The 27,238-nt window shown below is 43.0% G+C and overlaps 1 protein-coding gene across 1 annotated transcript in view; it reads left to right on the forward strand.

The window, feature by feature from the left end:
- Window positions 1-27,238, forward strand: part of HOMER2 (homer scaffold protein 2) — a 406,520-nt gene that overhangs the window by 270,032 nt on the left and 109,250 nt on the right. The window contains exon 6 of the mRNA XM_077263649.1: window positions 14,478-14,634. Coding sequence (XP_077119764.1) covers window positions 14,478-14,634 — 157 coding nt within the window. The remainder of the gene's footprint in view (window positions 1-14,477; window positions 14,635-27,238) is intronic.

A 27,238-nucleotide genomic window follows, 5' to 3' on the forward strand; every position in this document is an offset into this window, starting at 1 on the left:
CTCTGACTCCATGACTCTGTCTCCACAGCCCTGGTTCTAATCCAAGTACCCATTGTCTTTGCTGCCATAGTATTTGCCATCCATGTACGTTTCTAAAAAGCAGCACAATCTCTGGAAGTGTAATAGTGCTACTAATGCATGAGTGTCCATAAAGATATTAACCATAGTAGTTGCCTTTAGGTGTCATCTTTATTGTATATTAACTTTCAAAATGCAGTCTTCCTTGGCTCTAATACCCATCAATGGTGCCATGGCAATCCAGTAATGGTAAAACTGTTTACAGTAGAAATAATTCTGTATGCCCTTTGTAGTGACTTGTTGCTCTTTGAAATAAATGGGGGTCTGTGGTGGAACAATTCTTTTATTACAGTGGGGAAATATTTGATCCCTTGCTGATTTTGTAAGTTTGCCCACTGACAAAGACCTGAACAGTCTATAATTTTAAGGATAGGTTAATTTTAACATTGAGAGACTACCAAAAATAAAATCCAGAAAATTACATTGTATAAATTTATATAAATGTATTTGGATTTTGCAGTGAGAAATAAGTATTTGATCCCTCTGGCTGTTAAATATGCTTATTTTGCACATTTACTTAATCAGGACTTTTTGCCAGATGCGTTACTCTTAAAGAAAAAATGTCATGATATTTTCATAAACAATGTAGTGGTTTATTGAATTGTCCACAGAAAAACCACATTGCAACAAAACATAAAATAGATGAAATAGTTACGAACAGATTGTTCCACATCTTTCCCAAAGTTCTGAATGGTAAAAGCCGTCTGTCTGTGTGAAGTCTGAAATCATCATGGCTACCAGTTGTTCCTTCCTTCTGTGACTTGTCTGACGTCCATGGAGAATGACGGTGAAGGCAGGAGGTGACAGCCCCACGTGATAGCCCCCTCCCTCCTAAGAGACGTAATATATATATGTATATATATATGTCCCACAAACCACGTGTCCTCTCTATATGGTGTTAACTTATACTCTGAGCTATATATACATAAATACCTTTTGTAATATCAGCAAGAGGCAATGTGTTCAGTACAGAATTGAGAATAAGAATAATTAATATTTAACACTGGCAAACAACATTTAATACTTGGCAAGCACAGCAGTCAGACGTTTTTTGTAGTTGATGAGGTTTGCGCACATGTCAGGAGGAATTTTGGTCCACTCCTCTTTGCAGATCATCTCTAAATCATTAAGATTTTGAGGCTGTCGCTTGACAACTCAGAGCTTCAACTCCTTCCATAAGTTTTCTATGGGATTAAGGTCTGGAGACTGGCTAGGCCATTCCATGACCTTAACGTGCTACTTTTTGAGCCACTCCTTTGTTGCCTTGGCTGTATGTTTTGAGTCATTATCTTGCTGGAAAACCCAGCCACGACCCATTTTTAATGTCCTGGCAGAGGGAAGGAGGTTGTCACTTAGGATTTTATGGTACTTGGCTCCATCTGTTCTCCCATTGATACGGTGAAGTAGTCCTGTGCCCTTAGCAGAGAAACACCCTCAAAACATAATGTTTCCTCCTCCATGCTTGACAGTGAGGACAGTGTTCTTTGGGTCATAGGCAGCATTTCTCTTCCTCCAAACATGGCAAGTTGAGTTAATGCCAAAGACCTAAAATTTTGTCTCATCTTACCACAACACCTTCTCCCAATTTCTCACAGAATCATCCAGATGTTCATTGGCAAATCTCAGACAGGCCTGCACATGTGCCTTCTTGAGCAGGGGGACCTTGCGGGTACTGCAGGATTTTAAACCTTTACGGCGTATTGTGTTACCAATGGTTTTCTTGGTGACTGGTCCCAGCTGCCTTGAGATAATTAACAACTTCCCCCCGTGTAATTTTAGGCTGATCTCTCACCTTCCTCTTGATCAAGGATAACCCATGTTGTGAGATTTTGCATGGTGCCCCAGATCGATGTTGATTGATATTCATTTTGTGTTCCTTCCATTTTCTTACTATTGCACCAACAGTTGTCTCCTTCTCACTCAGTGTCTTACTTATGGTTTTGTAGCCCATTTCAGCTTTTTGCAGGTCTATGATCTTGTCCCTGACACCTTTATAAAGCTCGTTGGTCTTGCCCATGTTGTACAGGTTAGAGTCTGATTAATTAAGTCTGTGGACAGGAGTGTTTTATAAAGGTGACTATGTAAGACAGCTGTCTTTAATGCAGGTAACGAGTTTATTAGGAGCGTTTAACTGGTCTGTAAGAGCCAGAACTCTTAATGGTTGGTAGGGGATCAAATACGTATTTCTCACTGCAAAATGCAAACAAAATTGTATACTTTATGCAATGTTATTTTCTGGATTTTATTTTTGATATTCTATCTCTTAATGTTAAAATTAACCTACCCTTAAAATTATAGACTGTTCATGTCTTTGTCAGTGGGCAAACTTACAAAATCAGCATGGGATCAAATACTTATTTCCAGGGTGGATAAAAATCAATGTTTTTAAAAAAAAATCAAAAAAATCGGATTTTTTTTATTTAAATCGGATTTTTTTGATTTAAATCGGATTTTTTTCAATAAACTGCTTTTTGAGGAAAATATTTTACCATCCAAAGGTTCTTCCATCATGAGATAAAGCTGAGTTGTTTAACTCAGTAGAATAATGGCTGTATATGTGTAACATTCACAATGCCATGCTCTTCCAGAGGTTTCTGTAGGATTAGTGGGCAGTTTCTCTCCTATATTATCACAGACGCTCGCTTTACTTACGCAGTTCTCAAAACTGAATTTGACTCCGCAGAGGTCCCAGCCTCTTCTTCATGGCAAAAATGTTACAACATGAACAGAGTTGAGAAAAAGACCTTAATCCTATTGTTCTACAAACCTATGAATACAGAATCAACCCCTTCAGTGCCAAGTCCAAGAAGTTAGACAATATGTTTCTGATTGTTTGGAGTGGAATAGATCTGCACAACACAAGAAGAATGTGAATCTAAGTGTTTTGAGGAGGAAGGGCAAGCAGACAAAAAAATGAAAGTGAAACTTTGAGCACAATACTGCAGCATAGCCACAGACAGACAAGTCTGGATCTGTTTGTGTGTACGATCTGAGGTTTATTACATTCTTTCCTTATAATGGCAGCAGGCCGTAAAAGAGACCCAGTTTGGGAATATTTTAATGAAGCTCCTTCGCCTATCGGTAAGGCAGGCATGCGTGCAAAATGCAAACGATGCAACAAAGAGATGCAAGGCCTGGTGGCGTGAATGAGGCAACATCATGAGAAGTGCGGTGATGAAGATGACCAAAGAAACACTTCACTATCAACATCTTCATTTCCCTTCTGGTTGCAGTTTTCATAATGTGATTTCAAACGGCAAACAAGTCCTTGGATATCCTTTTGACAGTATTTGCACTTTGCTCTTGCACCTTTCTTTCCAAGATCTGCTGCTGGCATCTCAACAAAATGAACCCAAATAGGGTCTCTCTTACGACCTGCCATGGCTCACACAGATCACTTATGAAGTTTGATTGTTACTACAGCCAAGTACTGCTGACTATCCAACAAGTTTGGGCATGTCAACTGAATGGAAAAAGAAACTAAACCAAAAGGGAAACCAAGCTAGAAGTGTGGAATTAAAGGGGCAGTATGAACAAAATGTGGAGGCTATTAATAGTTTATACAATTAAGACATGCTGCTTTTAAACACCTACCTATTGCCATATAGTAAAACAAAAAAGATTTTTACTTACTTTGGGGTCCCCCCCTCACCCTGGCGTTAGATCGTTGCCCCTAGTTTCGTCCGTGTAACTATGGGCGCACATGCGCACTGCTCTCACTTCTCATTTTAATCGTGATTTATATTAAAAAAAAACCTTTTGATTTAAATCAGTGATTTAAATCATGATTAAAATCATGATTTAAATCGATCCGATTTAAATAGAAAAAAATCTTTTGATTTAAATTGTGATTTAAATCATGATTTAAATCGGCGTGATTTAAATCAATCCACCCTGCTTATTTCCCCACTGTATATTTTCTAGCATACTCCATCCCGCCTCTTCAAATAGACTCTTAGCACCCAGTACATTTGCTATACCCCTACATTTGACCAAGTTTTTGCAGTGTGTTATTACCAATTATTGTTGCTTTTGTTTCCAGCAGATAAAATATCCATTGTATTTTTTGCTTTTCATGAGCCTTTGGTTATAAATAACTCTGCATTAGTTTTAGCCTTCAGCTATTGTCCCTTTATTCTTAGAGGGACATGGTCACCATTTATCCAGAAGGCAAAATCCATTATGGTTTATCCCGTGGGCTGTAGAGTGAGCAGCATTTCCTTAAAAAGTCACAGTAAATTAAGGTGACATTGCTCACTGCTCACATATGAGGAATAACAAAAAAGCCGTAAGGAATCGTTTATTCTTGGCACTGAATAAACCATTGTCTTTGGCAGTTTTGAATCTCTGTATAGAATTTGCTCTAGGAATCTGACATTATTCTTCTGAAGAAATCTTTATTAAATTGTTGTCATTTGCAACAGAAAACATTATCGCCTCACAGTTACAGAAATATCCTGCTCCGAGGTCCAAACAGAAAAAGCCAGAGCGTGTATTTGAATTGCCTTATTATTTTCCTGTACTTTATTCATACCGTGTTGTGAATATTTGATACCATGATCCTCTATTTCATAAAAACCAGCTGAGATCGGCCTTGTTTTATATTCACAGGAAATCTAAGGACTCGAATGTTCTTCCCATATATATTCAAATGCACTGAACAGATTCTGTATGTGGAGCATGTAAAAATGCATGGTCCCTTGAATTGTCATTTTCAGATTCACTACATAAAATGCTACATGTTCTGCATAATCTGAAACATAATGGTAAATGTATCCGCTCTGTGAGGCAGTATCTTTTAGACTAGTGTAGCATGTAACCGACTACACGGCAGCTTTTTGTCATTTTGACCTACAGTTTAACTATTAGACTAAATGTAATACGTCACGAAAATCACCCAGTCGCTCTAAGTGTAACTCCGATGCAACTGTAAAGGGTTACTTCGCAATAGTTTAAAAATGAGCTATCTGAACCCCACATCCGGTTCAGACATACAGACCACACTTCTGGCTGCCAGCACGGCTGCCAGCACTCTACGTATAGTTAGGTCAGTGAGATATCCCCACAACATTGTAACAAAATGCAATAATGGGCGATCAAAACGTTGTATCTCTCCCAAAAGGCTATCGATAAAAACGTCTGCCCCAGATCCAGAAAAATGGAGATTCTAGAAGTCTCGGGAAAATGGTGCCTTTTTTTTTTTTTTTAACAAACATTGGATTTTTTTCACCAGTTAAATATAAAACAACTTATATATGATTGGTATCTACAAAGTCGTAATAACCTGGAGAATCACAATGGCAGGTCAGTTTTAGCATTCAGTGAACATGGTAAAAAAAACAACAAAGAAATGTGGAATTGCACAGTTTTTGAAATTTCACCACGCTTTGATTTATTCTTTTTACTTGTTTTCTTTTTACTTGTTTTCCAGTACATTATGTGGTAAAATCAATTGTGGTGTTCAAAAGTACAACTCGTCCCGCAAACAACAAGCCCTCATACGGCCAAATTGACGGAAAAATAAAAAAACTCATGGCTCTTAGAAGAAGATAAGTAAAAAATAGAAATTCAAAAAAGGAAAATGGCCCAGGTGTGAAGGGGCTAAATATTTTTCGTAAACAGATTTGTGTGTGATGCATCAGCACTAACTAAATTAAATTTATGGGATCAAATAACTAAAAATTGGTATGTGCATGGGTATTCACCCTTTTGCTATGAAGCCCAAAAAAATTTCACTAAGTCATATCCTTAGTGAAAGGAAGTCCACCTGTGTGCAATCTAAGTATCACAACATGGTCTGTCAGTATATACACACTTTTCCTGAAAGGCAGCAATGGCTGCAACACCAATAAGCAAGAGGCACCAGTAAACAAATACCATGAAGACCAAGGAGATCTTCAAACAATTCAAGGACAAAGTTGTTGAGAAGTGCAAGTCAGGGTTGGGGTATTAAAAAAAAAAAAAAAAAAATCCCAATCTCTGATGATCCACCGAAGCACCATCAAATCCATTATCATCAAATGAAAGGGTCGCCCACCCAAACTCTCAGCCTGGGCAAGGAGGGCATTAATCAGGGAGGCAACACAGAGACCAAAGGTAACCCTGAAGGAACTGTAGAGTTCCCAAGCCGAGATGGAATATCTGTCTATATGACCCCAATAAGCCATACTCTCCATAGAGGTGATCTTTATGGAAGTGAGCAGAAAAAGCCTTTACTTGCACACACAAATTGTAAGGCTCATTTTAAGTTTGCCAAAAGACATGTGGAAGACTCCCCAAATGTTTGGAGGAAGGTGCTGTGGTGAGATGATACCAAAATTGAACTTTTTGGCCACCAAGGTAAACGCTATGTATGGCACCAAACCAACACAACTCATTTACCCCAAGAACACCATCCCCCTGTGAAACATGGTGGTGGCAGCATCATGCTGTTGGGGTGATTTTCAGCAGCAGGGACAGGGAAATTGGTCCGAGTTAGGGGAAGATGGATGATGCAAAATACAGGGATATTCTTGAGCAAAACCTCTTTTCAGTCTGTAAGTGATTTGAGAATGGGGCGGAGGTTCACCTTCCAACAAGACAATAACCCAAAGCATACTGCTAAAGCAACACTCGAGTGGTTTTAAGGGAAAATGTGTAAATGTTTTGGAGAGGCTTAGTCAAAGCCCAGACCTTAATTTCTTTCTGACATATGACGCACTATCCCATCGAGGTGGTATGGGCCCGTATGACCACCGACGGGATAGTACATCATCACCAATCAGCAGTGCTCACGGGGTGAGTGTGGCCGATCCGGGCCGGGTGTCAGCTGACTATCGCAGCTGACATCTTGCACTATGTGCCAGGAGTGGTCATGGACCGCTCCTGGCACATTAACCCCCGGAACACTGCGATCAAACCTCATCGCAGAGTTCTGGCGGCATAGGGAAGCATCGTGCAGGAAGGGGGCTCCCTGCTTGCTTCCCTGAGACCCTCGGAGTAACGCGATGTGCTCGCGTTGCTCCGAGGGTCTCCTACCTCCTTTCCCTGCAGGGCCCGAATCCAAAATAGCCGCCGGGGGCCTTCCGGGTCCTGCAGGGAGGTGGCTTGCAAGCGTGCCTGCTCAGTGCCTGTCAGATTGCTGATCTGACACCGTGCACTGCAGAAGTGTCAGATCAGCGAAAAAAAATTACTTTACAAGTGTAAAAAAAAAAAAAAAATCCTAACTAAAGAAAAAAAATATATATTATTCCAATAAATACATTTGTCTAAATAAAAAAAAAACAATAAAAGTACACATATTTAGTATCGCCACAGCCGTAACTATAAAACTGTCCCACTAGTTAACCCGTTCAGTGATCACCGTAAAAAAAACCTCTTTATTATCATACCGCCGAACAAAAAGTAGAATAACACGCGATCAAAAAGACGGATATAAATAAACATGGTACCACTGAAAACGTCATCTTGTCCCGCAAAAAAATGAGCCGCCACACAGCATCATCAGCGAAAAAATAAAAAAGTTAGTCCTCAGAATAAAGCGATGCAAAAATAATTTTTTTTATATAAAATAGATTTTACTGTATAAAAGCGCCAAAATATAAAAAAATATATAAATAAGGTATCGCTGTAATTGTACTGACCCGAAGAATAAAACTGCTTAATCAATTTTATCAAACGTGGAATGGTATAAACGCCCCCCCCCCTCCCCCCCCAAAAAAAAGAAATTCACGAATTGCTGGTTTTTGTTCATTCTGCCTCACAAAAATCAGAATAAAAAGCGATCAAAAATTTGTGCTGATGTAAAGTAGACATGTGGGAAATGTTATTCATTAAGTATTTCGTTTGAATTTTATTTTGAGTTATGTCAAAGTTGGAAAATTGCGAAATTTTCAAACTTTTCGCCAAATTTCCATTTTTTTCACAAATAAACGCATTTAATATCAAAGAAATTTTACCACTAACATGAAGTACAATATGTCACGAGAAAACAATGTCAGAATCACTGGGATCCGTTGAAGCGTTCCAAAGTTATAACCTCATAAAGGGACAGTGGTCAGAATTGTAAAAATTGGCCCGGTCATTAACGTGCAAACCACCCTTGGGGGTAAAGGGGTTAATCCAACTGAGAATCTGTGGTCAGACTTAACCATTGCTGTTCACCAGAGGAAACCATCTAACTTGAAGGAGCTGGAGCAGTTTTGCCTTCAGGAATGGGCAAAAATCCCAGTGGCAAGATGTGGAAATCTCAGAGACTTAACAAAGCGACTTGAAGCTGTAATTGCCTCAAAAGGAGATTTCACAAAGTACTGACTTTAGCGGGTGAATGGTTATGCACACTGAAGTTTTCAATTATTTAGTCTTATGTGTTATTTGCTTTACAATAAAATGAAAACCAAATGGTCACAGTTGGAGGCATGTTCTTTACATGAATTGATGTAAATCCTCAAAAAAACCCTGCAAAATTCCAGATTGAGGCAGGAAAACACAAAAAATGCCAAGGGGGCGAATCCTTTCTCAAGCCACTGTAAATGGTTGTAACAGTGTAGAACGTTATTCTAGTGCTGACATAATATCTAAAATTACTTTCAATGTTGCTGTCCTATGTTGTATATAAGATGTTTTACTTCAGATCAGTGTATAATGCCAACGAATGACAGAATTCAGTATTTTACTTGCAAGTCAATTAACTTTGTTTAAAAAAAAAAAACAGGCAGGAACACTTTTACCATTAGATTTGGTAATAACTGTGTAGGAGGTGATGTTACTGCACTGGAAATTGTCAGATTATTTGACATTGTGAATAGAACATTAGAATTTACTGCAGAGCTGATCAATACTTTCTCTTGATGAAGTTGTTACTGTGATCTTAAAGATGCCAGAAAGTAGTTTAATTACAAATTTGTTCAATACTGGAGATAATGCTTACCAAGCTGCTGCAATATTTTTGCTGGCTAGTCACAGCAATGACCTACTGATAGTTTAACCCCTTAATGACCACCGATACGCCATTTAACGGCGGTAGTTAAGGGTACTTAAACCACAACGCCGTTAATTAACGGGGCTGTGGAAAAAGTGTACAGCGCCCACAGAGTCGGATTTTCTCTGGGGTCTCGGGACCCCAGAGAACATGATTCGGGTTGTTTTTTCCGCCGGTAATTAACCGTTTACCAGCGGCCGCAAAAAAAAGCGATTTGCCTTTTAATTTCTCTGTCCTCCGATGTGATCGTACTTCAGAGGACAGAGAAATGGGGTCACCGATTGCCCCCCGATAATCACCCGTCTCACCCAGCGCTCCTCGTGGTTCCTCATGGGCGCCGCCATCTTCTTCCGGGAAAAAAAAGCACTGTGCCCACCGGCCGGCACCCGGCAAATCTTTGGGGTCTCGGCTGCCGGGGGTAGCCGAGACCCCAAAGAACATGATCGGGGTCGGTTTTTACCAACCCCTGTTTTGCGATCGCCGGTAATTAACCGTTTACCGGCGACCGCAAAAAAATGCGGTGTGTCATTCTCTGTCCTCTGATGCGATCGCACATCAGAGGACAGAGAAATAGGGGGATTGGGGACCCTGTCATACTTACCGGTGTCCCTGGGTCCTCCTGCTTCCTCTCCTGGCCGCCGGCTTCTTCCTCCAGTAAGAAAATGGCGGGCGCATGTGCAGTGCGCCCGCCGTGATCTGCCGGCCGGCAGGGGATGATTCTTCCTCCTTTCATTTTGTTCACTGTGATAGATCCTATCACAGTGATCAAAATAAAAAAAATAGTAAATAATCCCCCTTTATCACCCCCTTAGGAAAAATAATAAAATAATTAAAATGTATGTATTTCCATTTTCCAATTAGAGTTAGGGTTGGGTCTAGGATTAGGGTTGCGGCTAAAGTTAGGGTTGGGGCTAAAGTTAGGGTTAGAGTTGGAGCTAAGGTTCGGGTTGGAGCTAAAGTTAGGGTTAGAGTTGGGATTAGGGTTACGGTTGAGATTAGGGTTTGGATTAGGGTTAGGGTTGGCGTTAGGGTTGGTATTAGGGTTACTTTTGGGATTAGGGTTAGGTTTGGGATTAGGGTTAGGGGTGTATTGGGATTAGGGTTAGGGGTGTATTGGGATTAGGGTTAGGGTTGGGATTAGGGTTAGGGGTGTTTTGGGGTTAGGGTTGTGATTAGGGTTATGCTTAGGGTTGTGATTAGGATTATGGATCGGGTTGGGATTAGGGTTAGGGATGTGTTGGGGTTAGGGTTGGAGTTAGAATTGGGGGGTTTACACTGTTTAGGTACATCAGGGGGTCTCCAAACGCGACAGCCAATTTTGCACTCAAAATGTCAAATGGTGCTCCCTCACTTCTGAGCTCTGTCGTGCGCCCAAACAGTGGTTTACCCCTACATATGGGGTATCAGCGTACTCAGGACTAATTGGACAACAACTTTTGGGGTCCAGTTTCTCCTGTTACCCTTGCAAAAATAAAAAAAATTGGGGGCTAAAAAATAATTTTGTGGAAAAAAATGATTTTTTGTTTTCACGGCTCTGCGTCAAACTTCTGTGAAGCACTTGGGCATTCAAAATGCTCACCACATATCTAGATAAGTTACTTGGGGGGTCTAGTTTCCAAAATGGGGTCACTTGTGGGGGGTTTCTACTGTTCAGGTACATCAGGGGCTCTGAAAATGCAACATGACTCCTGCAGACCATTCCATCCTTTTCTGCATTTTAAAATGTCACTACTTCCCTTCCGAGTCCCGATGTGTGCCCAAACAGTGCTCTCCCCCATATATGGGGTATCGGCATTCTCAGGACAAACTGGACATCAAAGTTTGGGGTCCAATTTCTTCGGTTACCCTTGAGAAAATAAAAAATTGTGGGCTAAAAAATCATTTTTGAGGAAAAAAAAAAGGATTTTTTATTTTCATGGCTCTACGTTCTAAATTTCTGTGAAGCACATGGGGTATCTTAATACTCAGGACAAATTGCTCAACAACTTTCGTGGTCTAATTTCTCCTGTTACCCTTGTGAATATAAAAATTTGTAGGCGAAAAGATCATTGTTGTAGAAAAAAAATACAATTTTTTTATTTTCACGGTTCTACGTTATAAACTTCTGTGAAGCACTTGGGGGTTCAAAGTGCTCACCACACAACTTGATAAGTTCCTTAAGGGGTCTAGTTTACAAAATGGTGTCACTTGTGGGGGGTTTCAATGTTTAGGCACATCAGGGGCTCTCCAAACACGACATGGCGTCCGATCTCAATTCCAGCCAATTCTGCATTGAAAAAGTCAAACGGCGCTCCTTCTCTTCCAAGCCCTGTCGTGCGCCCAAACAGTGGTTTACCCCCACATATGAGGTAATGAGGTATCGGCTTATTCAGGAGAAATTGCACAACAAATTTTTTGTTTCATTTTCTCTTTTTACACTTGTGAAAATAAAGAAAATTGGTTCTGAAGTAAAATGTTTGCAAAAAAAAAGTTAAATGTTAATTTTTTTCCTTCCACATTTTTTCAGTTCCTGTGAAGCACGTAAAGGGTTAATAAACTTCTTGAATGTGGTTTTGAGCACCTTGTGGGGTGTAGTTTTTAGAATGGTGTCAAGTTGGGTATTTTCTGTCATGTACACCCCTGAAAGTCACTATAAATGTAAGGTGGTCCCTAAAAAAATGGTTTTGTAAATTTTTCTGTAAAAATGAGAAATCGCTGGTCAATTTTTAACCCTTATAACTTCCTAACAAAAAAAAATGTTTCCACAATTCTGCTGATGTAAAGTAGACATGTGGGAAATGTTATTTATTAACTAATTTGTGCGACATATCTCTGATTTAAGGGCATAAAAATTCAAAGTTTGAAAATTGCTAAATTTAAATAAATTTTGCCATATTTCCTTTTTTTCATAAATAATTGCAAGTAATATCGAAGAAATGTTACCACTAACATGAAGTACAATATGTCACGAAAAAACAATCTCCGAATCAGCGGGATCCGTTAAAGCGTTCCAGAGTTATAACCTCATAAAGTGACAGTGGTCAAAATTGTAAAAATTGGCTCGGTCATTAACCCCTTTCTGACCTAGGACGGGATAGTACGTCCGAGGTCAGAACCCCCGCTTTGATGCAGGGCTCCGGCGCTGAGCCCGCATCAAAGCCGGGACATGTCAGCTGTTTTGAACAGCTGACATGTGCCCGCAATAGCGGCGGGTGAAATTGCGATTCACCCGCCGCTATTAACTAGTTAAATGCCGCTGTCAAACGGAGACAGCTGCATTTAACCGGCGCTTCCGGCCGGGCGGAAATGAGCGCATCGCCGACCCCTGTCACATGATCGGGGGTCAGCGATGCTTCTGCAGTGTAACTAGAGAAGTCCTTGAGACCTCTATGGTTACTGATCCCCGGTATCTGTGAGCGCCACCCTGTGGTTGGCGCTCACAGCACACCTGCATTTCTGCTGCATAGCAGCGATCTGATGATTGCTGCTATGTAGCAGAGCCGATCGCGTTGTGCCAGCTTCTAGCCTCCCATGGAGGCTATTGAGGCATGGCAAAAGTAAAAAAAAAATGTGAAAAAAATAAAAAAAAAATATAAAAGTTTAAATCACCCCCTTTCGCCCCTTTCAAAATAAATCAATAAAAAAAAAAATCAAACCTACACATATTTGGTATCGCCGCGTTCAGAATCGCCCGATCTATCAATAAAAAAAGGATTAACCTGATCGCTAAACGGCGTAGCGAGAAAGAAATTTGAAACGCCAGAATTACGTTTTTTTGGTCGCCGCGACATTACATTAAAATGCAATAACGGGCGATCAAAAGAACGAATCTGCACCAAAATGGTATCATTAAAAACGCCAGCTCGGCACACAAAAAAATAAGCCCTCACCTGACCCCAGATCATGAAAAGTGGAGACGCTACGGGTATCGGAAAATGGCGCAATTTTATTTTTTTTTTAGCAAAGTTTGGAATTTTTTTCCCCCACCTAGATAAAAAATAACCTAGTCATGTTAGGTGTCTATGAACTCATAATGACCTGGAGAATCATAATGGTAGGTTAGTTTTAGCATTTAGTGAACCTAGCAAAAAAGCCAAGCAAAAAACAAGTGTGGGATTGCACTTTTTTTGCAATTTCACCGCACTTGGAATTTTTTTCCCGATTTCTAGTACACGACATGGTAAAACCAATGATGTCGTTCAAAAGTACAACTCATCTCGCAAAAAATAAGCCCTCACATGGCCATATTAATGGAAAAATAAAAAAATTATGGCTCTGGGAAGGAGGGGAGCGAAAAACGAACACAGAAAAATGGAAAATCCCAAGGTCATGAAGGGGTTAAGTACCAAATTGGCTCTGTCACTAAGGGGTTAAACAGCCACACATATCCAACCAATCCAAAATATAAACTGTAGAATATACTGGCCAGCTTTCCCATGAAGCTTACAGAGAAAGCAGAGACCTCCCAAAATTAATAAACCTCTCATGTGCTACCAAAGCTCCCTGAAGCAAGAGATTTTAGAAGATTTCTTGTGTAACTGTGCCCAGTGGCACAGTTGAGGGGGGTGGCATAGAAAAAAATCATATTATTGTGGGAAATTGTCATGTATGGGCATGATGTGTACAATGAGTGTGGCCTGGATAACAGGCAAAACAGTGTTGCACACATGCTGTAGACTGGAGAGGAATGGTAAATGTGACCTTAAAGGAAATTTTGTTATCAGAAAATGACTTATTGTGTAAATTAAGTTTTTTGTGAAATGTATTTTAAAAAAATTGGCAACGATTTTTTTTTTTTTTTTCAAATAAAATGTTTTTATTAGTAACAAAAATTAAGGATCCTGCAATTTTCATACTGACCATTTGGGTAGAGGCTTTTGTGACTCTGTACCCCAGAACCTCAATGACCTGAAGGCCGCCCATCAAGATGAGCGGAATGCCATGCCTCAGCAGATAATATCTCGACTTGTGAACAGCATAAGACATCGTTTTCAAGCTGTAATTGATTCTAAAGTCACCATGACAAATTATTGAGACTGTGATATTTTTTAGAGGGGTATACCCATCACTGTTGTTGGATTTTGTTTCAATAAATTATTTGAGATGAGGTAATCACCATTGCATGCTTCTACTTACCGTAAATACCCTGCTTTCAGGATAAAATATCACTGCAGGGAGGTGTGTGTGTATGCGTGTATAATAGAACTGGTATTTGAGGGGCCTCAGGTTATATTACTTGAAACACTTTTTAAATAAAGTGAGACTTTCATGCTGAGCTTTCAGCCTGACTTTATAGAGCAGAAGGTGCATCTTCCATATCTCAAGCTGACTAGCTAAATTTCAGGTTCTTATGTGGACACAAACAAATATACACTTGTCTGATATCCCAGCAAAAAGGTTGACTGCATTCTTTACACATTTACCTTAGCCTCATATTATCCTATTATCTATTTATTCTCAGTACATCCAGTGTAAAGAAGTGGGAAATAGAATTGGAAACCTTGAAAGAAAGTAATGCCCGGTTATCCTTGGCACTGCAAGAGTCCATCGCAAGTGTAGAACATTGGAAGAAACAGTTTCTAGCATGTAAAGATGAGAATGACCAACTCAGGAATAAGGTAAAGTATTCACATAAGGTTCATCTAATAATGTGGCCTGCAGTGGACATTGTCTGAAAGATATCTTGTTGTCTTTGTGAACATAAAAGGCAAATTTTTATTCATAGAAAATCGTGAGGTTGGATGTAATGTTTTTTTATGACAATTCCAAGAAATGTTAAGAGCTAAGACATTCCTTTACATCAGACTGTTCATTATCAGTATTCTAGAAAGCACCTGACACTTATAAGGAGGTAAGGGTATGTGTCCACGTTCAGGATTGCATCAGGATTTGGTCAGGATTTTCCATCAGTATTTGTAAGCCAAAACCAGGAGTGGAACAATTAGAGGAAAAGTATAATAGAAGCATATGCACCACTTTTGCATTTATCACCCACTCCTGGTTTTGGCTTACAAATCCTGATGCAATCCTGAACGTGGATACATACCCTAATTTTTGTTTCTGAGCAGATGTCTACATTTATGCGTTTGAAGGCTGTCCGCAGAAATCATTGCATAAGATTGGGAACGCCTATAAAATTAGAAAAATAAAACATGGCTGATTTCTTTTCAAAACGGCACCACACCTGTGTGACAAGTTGTGTATAGTATTGAAGCTTAGCCCCATTCACCTCAGTGGAGCTAAGATACAATAATGTTCTGAACTTAAACATATAGATAAAAAATTTAAACATAGCTATGTCATATTTATTAACGAAAAATTGAGTTAATTTGAAATAATCCCTGAGCGCCACTGATTCTGCAGCTATTTTTCATTTTACTATGCATGACTCTACTGAAAATATACTCACTTTTGTGTCTTCTGGAACATACTAATGGTAATTTCTGTCTGCTGACCAACTGGGCGTATCTTCAAAGACTTTTCTGGAGTTGTGCTTTTTCACCCCTCTTTAGCAGCTGCTGCCAACCACAGCCATGCAACTGGCAGCAGGGCCGGAATGGCCATCGGGCCAGAATGCCAGAACGGTTGGTGGCAGTCGTGGGCCGCTCGCCAGCGCCGACTCCCCACCCGCCACCGACTCACCCCCTCGCCAGCGCCGCCGCATTCAACTATACCGGCGTCTATGACCCAGTACAGTTGAATGCAATGATGGCGGAGAGAGCGTCTGCTGTCGCTCCCTCTCCCATCATTCCCCGCTCTGCCTTTGACACTGCGGGTGCGCAATGAAGTCATATCATCGCGCATCTGCTGTGTGTCGGGTGGGCAGACTGCAGCTGCTGAGACTGGAGCCAGGAGCAGTGCGGGGCACGAGGAGAGGTGAGGAGAGTGTTTTTTGGTTTTTTTTTAAATAGATTAGTGAGTGATAACTGGATTGTGGGGCTATTGGGGGGGCTGCATTACATTCTATGGGGCTGTGCTGCATTACATTATATGGGGCTGGCTGCATTATATTCTATTGGGGCTGTGCTGCATTACATTCTATGGGGGCTGTGCTGCATTACATTCTATGGGGGTCTGGTTGCATTACATTCTATGGGGGTTGGCTGCATTACATTCTATGGGGGCTGGCTGCATTACATTCTATGGGGGCTGGCTGCATTACATTCTATGGGGGTTGGCTGCATTACATTCTATGGGGGCTGGCTGCATTACATTCTATGGGGGCTGTGCTGCATTACACTCTATGGGGGCTGTACTGCATTACACTCTATAGGGGCTGTGCTGTATTACATTCTATGGGGGCTGGCTGCATTACATTCTATGGGGGCTGTGCTGCATTACATTCTATGGGGCTGGCTGCATTATATTCTATGGGGGCTGTGCTGCATTACATTCTATGGGGGCTGTGCGGCATTACATTCTATGGGGGCTGTGCTGCATTACATTCTATGGGGGTCTGGTTGCATTACATTCTATGGGGGTCGGCTGCATTACATTCTATGGGGGCTGGCTGCATTCCATTCTATGGGGGCTGGCTGCATTACATTCTATGGGGGCTGGCTGCATTACATTCTATGGGGGCTGGCTGCATTACATTCTATGGGGGCTGGCTGCATTACATTCTATGTAGGGGGCTGTATTACATTCTATGGGGTGCTGTATTCTATTCTATGGAGGGGCTGCATTATATTCTATGGGGGGCTGCATTATGCTCTATGAGGGGGCTACCATATATTATATATGAAGGGGCTGCATTATACTATGAGAGGGGGCCGCATTGTACTCAGGGGGCTACAATATATTCTGTGGGGTGGCTGCATTATACTCTGGGGTGGTGCTGTGGGCCTGTGTAACTTCAAATGCCAGGGCTGAATTTTCATCCCAGTCCGGCCCTGTCTAGCAGTATCCAATTCTGCTGATTTGTGATTGCCAGTGTATGGGAGAGAGTGGTGAAAGCATATGTAGCCAAAGAAAACTGTGAAGAAACACATTTCTACTGCAAAATACAAGGCTTTAGGCTGCAAACATGTTCAGCTTTAACCTTTCCTAAAACACGTTAAGTTGTACGATTTGTACTCATATCAATTCGACACAGATTTGCAATATCCACTAATAATAAAGTACATTAAGTGTATACCTTTTTTAACATGGGAACCTATGGGTGACTAGTAGCCAATTCATGAGATCAGTTGGGGGCATCCATCAGTTATTTAGTTAAAAACTATATGCATTACACCTATACTTTCTTTAACATAAAAGCCTATAGTGTGACAGATTGCATCAGCCACAGCCTTCCAGATATAAATAAAAAGTATATAATAGATAACATGGAACCATATGGGTGAAGGTTTGCCATTGGCCAAAGAATGGCGTATGTTGTTTTTTTTTTGTCATCAACATCTTGTGCCATACATGTTGGGATATGTCACACTTAGAGACAAGTTACAAGTTGCTGCTCTGGTGAACCAACACTCAAGGGGGGGTGGGGAGAAGCCAATGGGGACCAGTCTCTTGTACTAGTGACCCGTGAGGCATGGTCCCGGACAGCTTTTATATGTGTGTTTTTCTCTGAAATGCCACATTGTTTCAGAGAAAATATACCTGGTTGAAATGAATGTCTGTGTCTAATTCAAGCTGCTTGTGAGTTGGGCAACACGTCACCTCTCAGGATCTGTTATTCTGGTGGGTGTGGACCGGGGGGAGTCTGGAGGGGCGTAATTGAGCAAACACTTGAGTTTTCACTAGAGCAACTGATGGTGGTGTTAGACTTGAGCCACAGGTGGATGCCAGGTGCCACTCTAGGACAGATCCCAGTACCACAGCAGCTGACCCAAAGTGTTAGGACAGTAGTCGCGGATCTCAAGCACAAGTCCTGGTTCAGGTACCATAGATGCAGTTTCAGGCTCAGGTGCCAGCAGACTGGGTTCAGGTGTTGTGGGATTGGTTTCAGGTTTAGGTACTGTGGGTGTGGGTTCAGGTAACACAGGTGCAATTTCAGAATCAAGTACCTCCTGAGCAGTTTCAGGTACAGGTACTGATTCAGATTAAACTGATACTGATAGAGGGAAAATGGACAGATAAAGGGCTTAACAGACTAGTCGCTTGCAGCTCTCAATGGCTGGAGGTGAGTTAAGTACTAAGTGCCTCCCAGCTATTGGCTGGGTACACATTAGTAGTGTGCGTACTGTCTCTTTAAGAAACAGGGAGCACACTGCCAGGAGACCTGCGTGGCATGCGCATACACTGGGACACGGCAGCCAGAGCAGGTGATGCGGTCTAGTCGGTGTGTAAGTCTGCATCCCTTTGGGGATAAAAGCACGGAGGCATGCAGGGATGCTGGCGTTAAAGTACTCCCCCTCTTTAATTCCAGTTTTCTTCAAGCCTGCAAGGAATTGTTCTACAAGTCGTGCCTGAATATTTTCTCCTCCAGTCCACTAGAAAAAAGGTTTTTCCTCTCACCTTCTTCATGGTCAAGATGCTCTCTACTTTGAAATCATCCCCCGAACTCACTAACGCAGGGTTGATAACCAGATCCTCGAATAAGGGACTTAAGATGACTGGCTTGAGGAGAGATATAGGATTTGGTTGACTCTCTCCACCTGGCTATTGGACTGAGGATGGTATGCAGATGAAAAGTCGAAGACCACATTCAACAGTTTTCAAGAAGTAGCTCTCCAGAACCTGGATGTGAACTGGATGCTCCTGTTGGACACAGTGTGAAGTGTAAACCCATTAATGCGGAAGATGTGCTGTATAAAGCTCTCAGTGAGCTCAGCAGCAGCCGGGAGACCATGCGATGGAGTAAAGTAAGCCATTTTCAAGAAGAGGTCTACCACAAACCAGATGATAAAGCAACAAGAGGACACCGGGAGGTCAATAATAATGTCCATTGCTCTGTAGCTGAAGGAACAGGAAGCTTTAAAGATGCTTGGAGGGAAGATGCTTAGGGATCTTGTTTAGAGCACAAGAAGGACAGGCAGAAACATTCTCCAGACTATCCTTTCTCATCCTAGGCCACCAATAATGATGAGAAATGAGTTATGTAGTTGTTCTTTGCCCGTCATGACCACCCAACTTAGAAGAGTAGAACTGTAGAACTGGCTCTGTATCAGATTTCGATACAAAAGTCTTCCAGGGGGGAAATCTGAGAAGTTCACAGGAACCACAGTCCCCATCTTGGAGTGTTCAATGATATGCTGGGATTCTTCCTCTTGGTCGGGTGGTAGAAGCTTCCTAGAGAGGGCATCTGCCTTGATGTTCTTGTTGGCTGGACGAAAATGTAGGATGAAATCTAATTGGCCAAAGAACAGCGACCATCTAGCTTGATGCAGATTCAGCCTTTGTGCAGACTGTAGATAGGCCAAGTTCTTATGGTAAGTGTATATGATGACCGAATGGACTGCTCCTTCGAGTAAATCCGTATCAGAAGCGTCATTGTGGAGGTTCTTCGCACTGCTGGATGGTGGAAAGATGTCAGTCCGAGATACGATTTAATAAATTAAGTGTTTTCTATTCATTTCTACACATTTCAAAGTTGCAGGCATTTCTTCTTAAGGAAGGGGTAGACCACATGTCAGTAAGAAGACACACGGATTAGTTCTTATACTTATGCTTTTTGAATTTGGGCGCTACGGGTTCCACCTGACAATCCAGGTTGTGTGAAAGTTCAATGTGGTCATGGATTATATAAATTACGCATATAAATATGAAGATCCTTTAAACATACATTTAAAAACTTACTTTCTAAAAATGTCTATATATGCAGATAAAAATAAAAATAAAGACATGATTTAAAAAAAAACATATTGCTCTGGTTAAAAAGAACGTCCTGTATGCACCATTTTTTGTTCTCTTAGCTGTTCACCCAGACTCTACATGCTTGAGAGCATATACAGCTCTGGCAAAAATTAAGAGACCACTGCAAAATTTTCAGTTTGTCTTATTTTTCTCTTTATGGGTATATTTTTGAGTAAAATGTAAATTGTTCTTTTAGTCTATAAACTACTGACAACATGTCTCCGAAGTTTCAAGCAATAGATTTTGTATTTTCTGAAAATGAGAAATGGTCAAAATAACAAAAAAATGCATTGCTTGCAAACCTCAAATAATGCCAAAAAACAAGTTCATAATCATTTAGAAACAACAATACTAATGTTAAGTCAGGAAGAGTTCAGAAATCAATTTTGTGGAATAACGATGATTTTTAATCACATGCGTCTTGGCATGCTTTCGACCAGTCTTTCATACTGCTTTTGGGTGACTTATGCCACTCTTGGTACAAAAATTTAAGCAGTTCTTCTTTGTTTGATGGCTTGTGACAATCCATCTTCCTCTTGATTACATTCCAGAGGTTTTCAATGGGGTTCAGGTCCGGAGATTTGGTTGGCCATGACAGGGATTTGATGTGGTGGTCCTTCATCCACACCTTGATTGACCTAGCTGTGTGGCATGGCGCATTGTCCTGCTGGAAAAACCAGTCCTCAGAGTTGGGGAATATTGTCTGAGCAGAAAGAATCAACTGTTTTTCCAGGATAACCTTGTATGCGGCTTGATTCATACGTCTGACAATCAATTTCAAATGCTGTTGTGCAAATGGAATAGACAACAGATGGAAATTATTGGCAATTATCAAGACACACTCAATAAAGGAGTGGTTCTGCAGGTGGGGACCACAGACCACATCTCGGTACCAATGCTTTCAGGCTGATGTTTTGGTCACTTTTGAATGTTGGTTGTCATTTCACACTCGTGGTAGCATGAGACGGACTCTACAACCCACACAAGTGGCTCAGGTAGTGCAGCTGATCCAGGACGGCACATCAATGCAAGCTGTGGCAAGAAGGTTTGCTGTGTCCGTTAGCGTAGTGTCCAGAGGCCGGAGGTGCTACCGGGAGACAGGCCAGTACACGAGGACATGTGGGAGGGCAAGGCAACAACCCAGCAGCAGGACCGCTACCTTAGCCTTTGTGCAAGGAGGAATAGGAGGAGCACTGCCAGAGCCCTGCAGAATGACCTCCAACAGGCCACAAATATGCATGTGTCTGCACAAACGGTTAGAAACCGACTCCATGAGGATGGACTGAGTGCCCAATGTCCACAGATGGGGGTTGTGCTCACAGCCCAACACCGTGCAGGATGCTTGGCATTTGCCACAGAGCACCAGGATTGGTAAATTCGCCACTGGTGCCCTGTGCTCTTAACAGATGAAAGCAGGTTCACACTGAGCGCATGTGACAGACTCTGGAGACACTATGGAGAGCGATCTGCTGCCTGCAACATTCTTCAGCATGACCGGTTTGGCAGTGGGTCAGTAATGGTGTGGGGTGGCATTTCTTTGGAGGGCCGCACAGCCCTCCATGTGCTCCCAGAGAGGTATTTTTTGCACCTGTGTTGTTGCCATCATTAATCGGGTCCGATGCGCCCTGCTGGTGCATTTGTTTGGAGGCTTCAGCAGGTAACCATCTCTGCTTTTTTCTCTGTGATTTTTTTTGTCAATTTTCTGGAGGATTTTTAAGTCCTCTTTGTGCATCTGTGAGCTTTTACTCCCAGAGAGGTAGCCTGACTGCCATTGGGTACCGAGATGAGATCCTCAGACCCCTTGTGAGACCATATGATGGTGCGGTTGGCCCTGGGTTCCTCCTAATGCAGAACAATGCCAGACCTCATGTGGCTGGAGTGTGTCAGCAGTTCTGGCAAGATGAAGGCATTGAAGCTATGGACTGGCCCGCCCGTTCCCCAGACCTGAATCTGATTGAACACATCTGGGACATCATGTCTCGCACCATCCACCAACGTCACATTGCACCACAGACTGTCCAGGAGTTGGCGGATGCTTTAGTCCAGGTCTGGGAGGAGTTTCCTCAGGAGACCATCCGCCGCCTCATCAGGAACATGCCCAGGCTTTGTAAGGAGGTCGTGCAGGCACGTGGAGGTCACACACACGCTACTGAGCATCATTTCCTTGTCTTGAGGCATTTCCACTTACGTTGGATCAGCCTGTAACTTGATTTTCCACTTTGATTTTGAGTATCGTTCCAAATCCAGGCCCCGTGAGATATTAATTTTGATTTACATTGATAATTTTTATGATTTAATGTTCTCAACACTCTCAACACTTTTCACTATGTAGTGAATAAAGATTTTCAACTGGAGTATTTTATTCAGTGACTAGATGGTGGCCCAATTCTAACGCATCGGGTATTCTAGAATATGTATGTATGTATGTATGTATGTATGTATATAGCAGCCACATAGTATATAGCACAGGCCACATAGTATATAGGAGCCATGTAGTATATAGCAGACAAATACTACGTGGCCTGTGCTATATACTATGTGGCTGCTATATACATATTATTGTAGAATACCCGCTGCGTTAATACAGGCCACGCAGTATATAACAGTGGCCACGCAGTATATAACACAGCCCACGTACTATATAACACAGCCCACGCAGTATATAGCAGCCACGCAGTATATAACACAGGCGACGTAGTATATAACACTGGCCATGTAATATATAGCACAGCCCACGCAGTATATAGCACAGCCCCCACAGTATATAACACTGGCCACGTAATATATAACACAGTCCACGCAGTACATAGCAGCCACGCAGTATATAGCACAGCCCACGCAGTATGTAACACTGGCCACGTAATACATAACACAGCCCACGCAGTATATAACATAGCCACGTTAGTATATAGCACAGAGATGTAGTATACAACAGAGCCCATGCAGTATGTAACACAGCCCATGTAGTATATAGCAATGTGGGCACGTGGTTAAAAAAGACTTAAAATTAAAAATAAACATATACTCACCTTCCGAAGGCCCCTTGACGTTCTGGCCCTGTGTGCGATGCACGCGGCAGCTTCCGGTCCCAGGGTTGGTATGAGCGCAGGACCTGTGATAACGTCGCGGTCACATGACCGTGACGTCATGGAAGGTCCTTCTCGCATAGCATTCTTGGCACCGGAACCTGCCGCTTGCACTGCCGAGGACAGCCGCGACGGAAGGTGAGAATAACTTTTTTTATTATTATTTGTAACCTTAGATCTTTTTACTATTGATGCTGCATATGCAGCATCAATAGTAAAAATTTGGTCACACAGGGTTAATAGCTGCGTAACCGGAGTGCGTTACACCGCGCTCCGGTAACACTGGCATTAACCCTGTGTGAGGGCTGACTGGAGGGGAGTATGGAGCCGGCACTGACTGCGGGGAGGAAAGAGCGGCCATTTTGCCGCTGGACTGTGCCCATCGCTGATTGGTCGTGGCAATGGTCGTGGGCGTTTTGCCACGACCAATCAGCGACTTGAATTCCATGACAGACAGAGGCCGCGACCAATGAATATCCGTGACCGTGACAGAAAGACACAGAAGGACCTACAGACGGAAGTGACCCTTAGACAATTATATAGTAGATATCTAAGATGTGGTATTTTAGTCTTCCCTTTATTTTTTTATTTCTTTAAGTAGTGAATGTATATCTACATACATACATACGTGTGTGTATACGTGTATGTATATATATATATATATATATATGGCATCGTGATTACTCGCTAATCCCGCCCCCTGTACAGTAGCTCCGCCTCCCACCACATCACCACACACAATCCCGCCCCCCACCTCATTACCGCACACAATCCCGCCCCCCACATCACCGCACACAAACCCACCCCCCACCACATCACCGCACACAATCCCACCTCCCAACACATCACCGCACACAATCTCGCCCCCCAACTCATCACCGCACACAATCACGCCCCCCAACCCATCACCGCACACAATACCGGCCCCCACTCCATCACCGCACACAATTCCGCCCCCCACCCTAACACCACACACAATCACGCCCCCCAACCCATAACCGCAAACAATCTCGCCCCCCACCCCATCACCGCACACAATCTCGCCCCCCACCCCATCACCGCACACAATCCCGCCCTCCCACCCCATCACCGCACACAATCCCGCCCTCCCACCCCATCACCGCACACAATCCCGCCCTCCCACCCCATCACCGCACACAATCCCGCCCTCCCACCCCATCACCGCACACAATCCCGCCCTCCCACCCCATCACCGCACACAATCCCGCCCTCCCACCCCATCACCACACACAATCCCGCCCTCCCACCCCATCACCGCACACAATCCCGCCCTCCCACCCCATCACCGCACACAATCCCGCCCTCCCACCCCATCACCGCACACAATCCCGCCCTCCCACCCCATCACCGCACACAATCCCGCCCTCCCACCCCATCACCGCACACAATCCCGCCCTCCCACCCCATCACCGCACACAATACCGCCCCCCCACCCCATCACCGCACACAATAACGCCCCCCCACCCCATCACCGCACACAATCCCGCCCTCCCACCCCATCACCGCACACAATCCCGCCCTCCCACCCTATCACCGCACACAATCCCGCCCTCCCACCCCATCACCGCACACAATCCCGCCCTCCCACCCCATCACCGCACACAATCCCGCCCTCCCACCCCATCACCGCACACAATCCCGCCCACCCACCCCATCACCGCACACAATAGCATCACCGCACACAATCCCGCCCACCCACCCCATCACCGCCCGTAATACCGCCCCCCCACCCCTTCACCACCCGTAAATCTCATTTAGTCCACGGTGTTTCAGAGTGTTGAGCTTATATATCCAATAGACCTCTTTTCTATTTAGACACTATATGCGATTGGGTGTGTCGACTAGGATATCTTCTATGGTACTGATTTTCAAGTTTATATAGTCTTTATTATGTTTTAATGCACCATGTCTTGAAAGGCCATGATTGAGAGAGCCTCTCTAGATATTCGATCTGTTGATCTGTGGGAGTTTATTCTGTTACTAGATTGTGGCCCGATTCTAATGCATCGGGTATTCTAGAATATGCATGTCCCCGTAGTATATGGACAATGATGATTCCAGAATTCGCGGCAGACTGTGCCCGTCGCTGATTGGTCGAGGCAACCTTTATGACATCATCGTCGCCATGGCAACCATTATGACATCTACGTCGATACTGTGCCCGTCGCTGATTGGTCGAGGCAACCTTTATGACATCATCGTCGCCATGCTGTGCCCGTCGCTGATTGGTCGAGGCCTGGCGGCCTCGACCAATCGGAGACGCGGGATTTCCAGGACAGACAGACAGACAGACAGACAGACAGACGGAAAAACCCTTAGACAATTATATATATAGACTAGATTGTGGCCCGATTCTAACGCATCGGGTATTCTAGAATATGCATGTCCCCGTAGTATATGGACAATGATGATTCCAGAATTCGCGGCAGACTGTGCCCGTCGCTGATTGGTCGAGGCAACCTTTATGACATCATCATCGCCATGGCAACCATTATGACATCTACGTCGATACTGTGCCCGTCGCTGATTGGAATCAGAGACGCGGGATTTCCATTATGACATAATCGTCGCCATGCTGTGCCCGTCGCTGATTGGTCGAGGCCTGGCGGCCTCGACCAATCAGAGACGCGGGATTTCCAGGACAGACAGACAGACAGACAGACAGACAGACAGACAGACAGACAGACCCTTAGACAATTATATATATAGATGGAGTCAGTGTCATCCTTCCCACATATTGCTTCTTGCATGTACATTCAAAGACCTAGATAACAAATTCTGTATTGCATGTCAAAAATTGATTGATAGAAAAACTTTGAACACAGAAAATCTCCACAAAAACTCTTCTGAAATGGATACCTAATGGTCACGGCGTGACCGTGGATCTGCAGCAGCTGTTAAGTATAAAAGTATAAACTACAAACAATTAAAATATCTACACCAGGTGAGCACCTTCTGATACATCTCCCTCGACGTTTATGTAGATAAAACTCTATTTTGCCTTAGTATTTTTATCCTTTCGAAGTAATAACGCCATTCTCGAGAGCCATCTTGATCGCCAACAACTCTCGGTTGCCAATTCAGTAGTTTTGTTTAGGAGCAGAGAACATTTTGGAGAAGAAACTGCAGGTTCCCATACAAACCGGAAGACTTCTGTGTGAGAACTGCCCCTGCTCCAAAGGATGAAGCATCCACTTCCAGGAAGAATGGTTTTCTTATTTCGAGTCTATGTAGCACAGAAGCCGAAGGGAAGGCATATTTTAGGGAGAGAAATGCCTCCTCAGCCTCCAGAGTTCAGATTTTGGGATTGCCCCTCTTCAAGATCAATGCTGTGATGGAAGCAGTCTGGAATGAGAAATAAAGAATAAACTGGCTGTAATAGTTGGCAATTCCAAGCAATCACTTCAAATTCGAATCACTTGGCAAATTCAAGGTCTGCTTGAAGACGCATTTCTCATACTTGGCATACAGGCGATTCTCTGTAAGCCGAGACTACATTTCTCGTCTGAGAATGCAAGTCTGGAGAGAAAACCAGGATATAATCCAGGTTCACCACCACGCAGGAGTAAAGGAGCTCTCTGAAGATGTCGTTCACGGCATCCTGGATGACAGCTGAGGTGTTACTGGGCCCAAACGGCATAACACTGCATTCGTAGTGACAGTCTTGGTTGTTGAAAGTGGTCTTCCACTCGTCTCCTTGGCATATGCAGATCAGACTAAATGTTATGTTGTACATTGTATCAAGCTTGGTGAAGATCCTGGTACCACGAAGACTATCATACCATTCTGGAATCGGCGGCAAAGTATATGTTTTTTTATCTTGATTTAGTTGCGGTCCTATAATCTATGCAAGGATGGAGAGTTCCATCCTTCTTAAAGAAGAAAAAAACAGCTCAGGCTGAAAATGACGACTTCTGCATTAATCCCCTAGCAATATTCTCCTTGATGTTCTCAAACATGGCTTGGGTCTCGTCCTAAGACAAAGGGTAGATACAACTTGAGGAGGTGAAGATCCCAGGAAGCAGGTCAATAGGACAGTCATATGGCCGGTATGGAGGCAACATCTCATTCCTTCTTGTCAAAGATGTCAGTGTATGACAAGTAAGTGGGTGGAAAACCCGGCAAACTATACAATCACTGGTGGTCGAACGGGACGTATAGGGATAAGACATCTTTTGTGGCAAGACTGTCCCTAATGATGTACTTCACTGGATCTCCAGTCTAGAACAGGTTTGTGGAGATGTAGCCACGGCAGGCCCAAGAGAACAGAATGCAAAGGGATAGCATGTACGTAGAACGCGATCCTCTCCTTATGCAG

The sequence above is a fragment of the Ranitomeya variabilis genome, chromosome 5 (genome assembly GCF_051348905.1).
Source record: "Ranitomeya variabilis isolate aRanVar5 chromosome 5, aRanVar5.hap1, whole genome shotgun sequence".
In the NCBI taxonomy this organism is placed as follows: Eukaryota; Metazoa; Chordata; class Amphibia; order Anura; family Dendrobatidae; genus Ranitomeya; species Ranitomeya variabilis.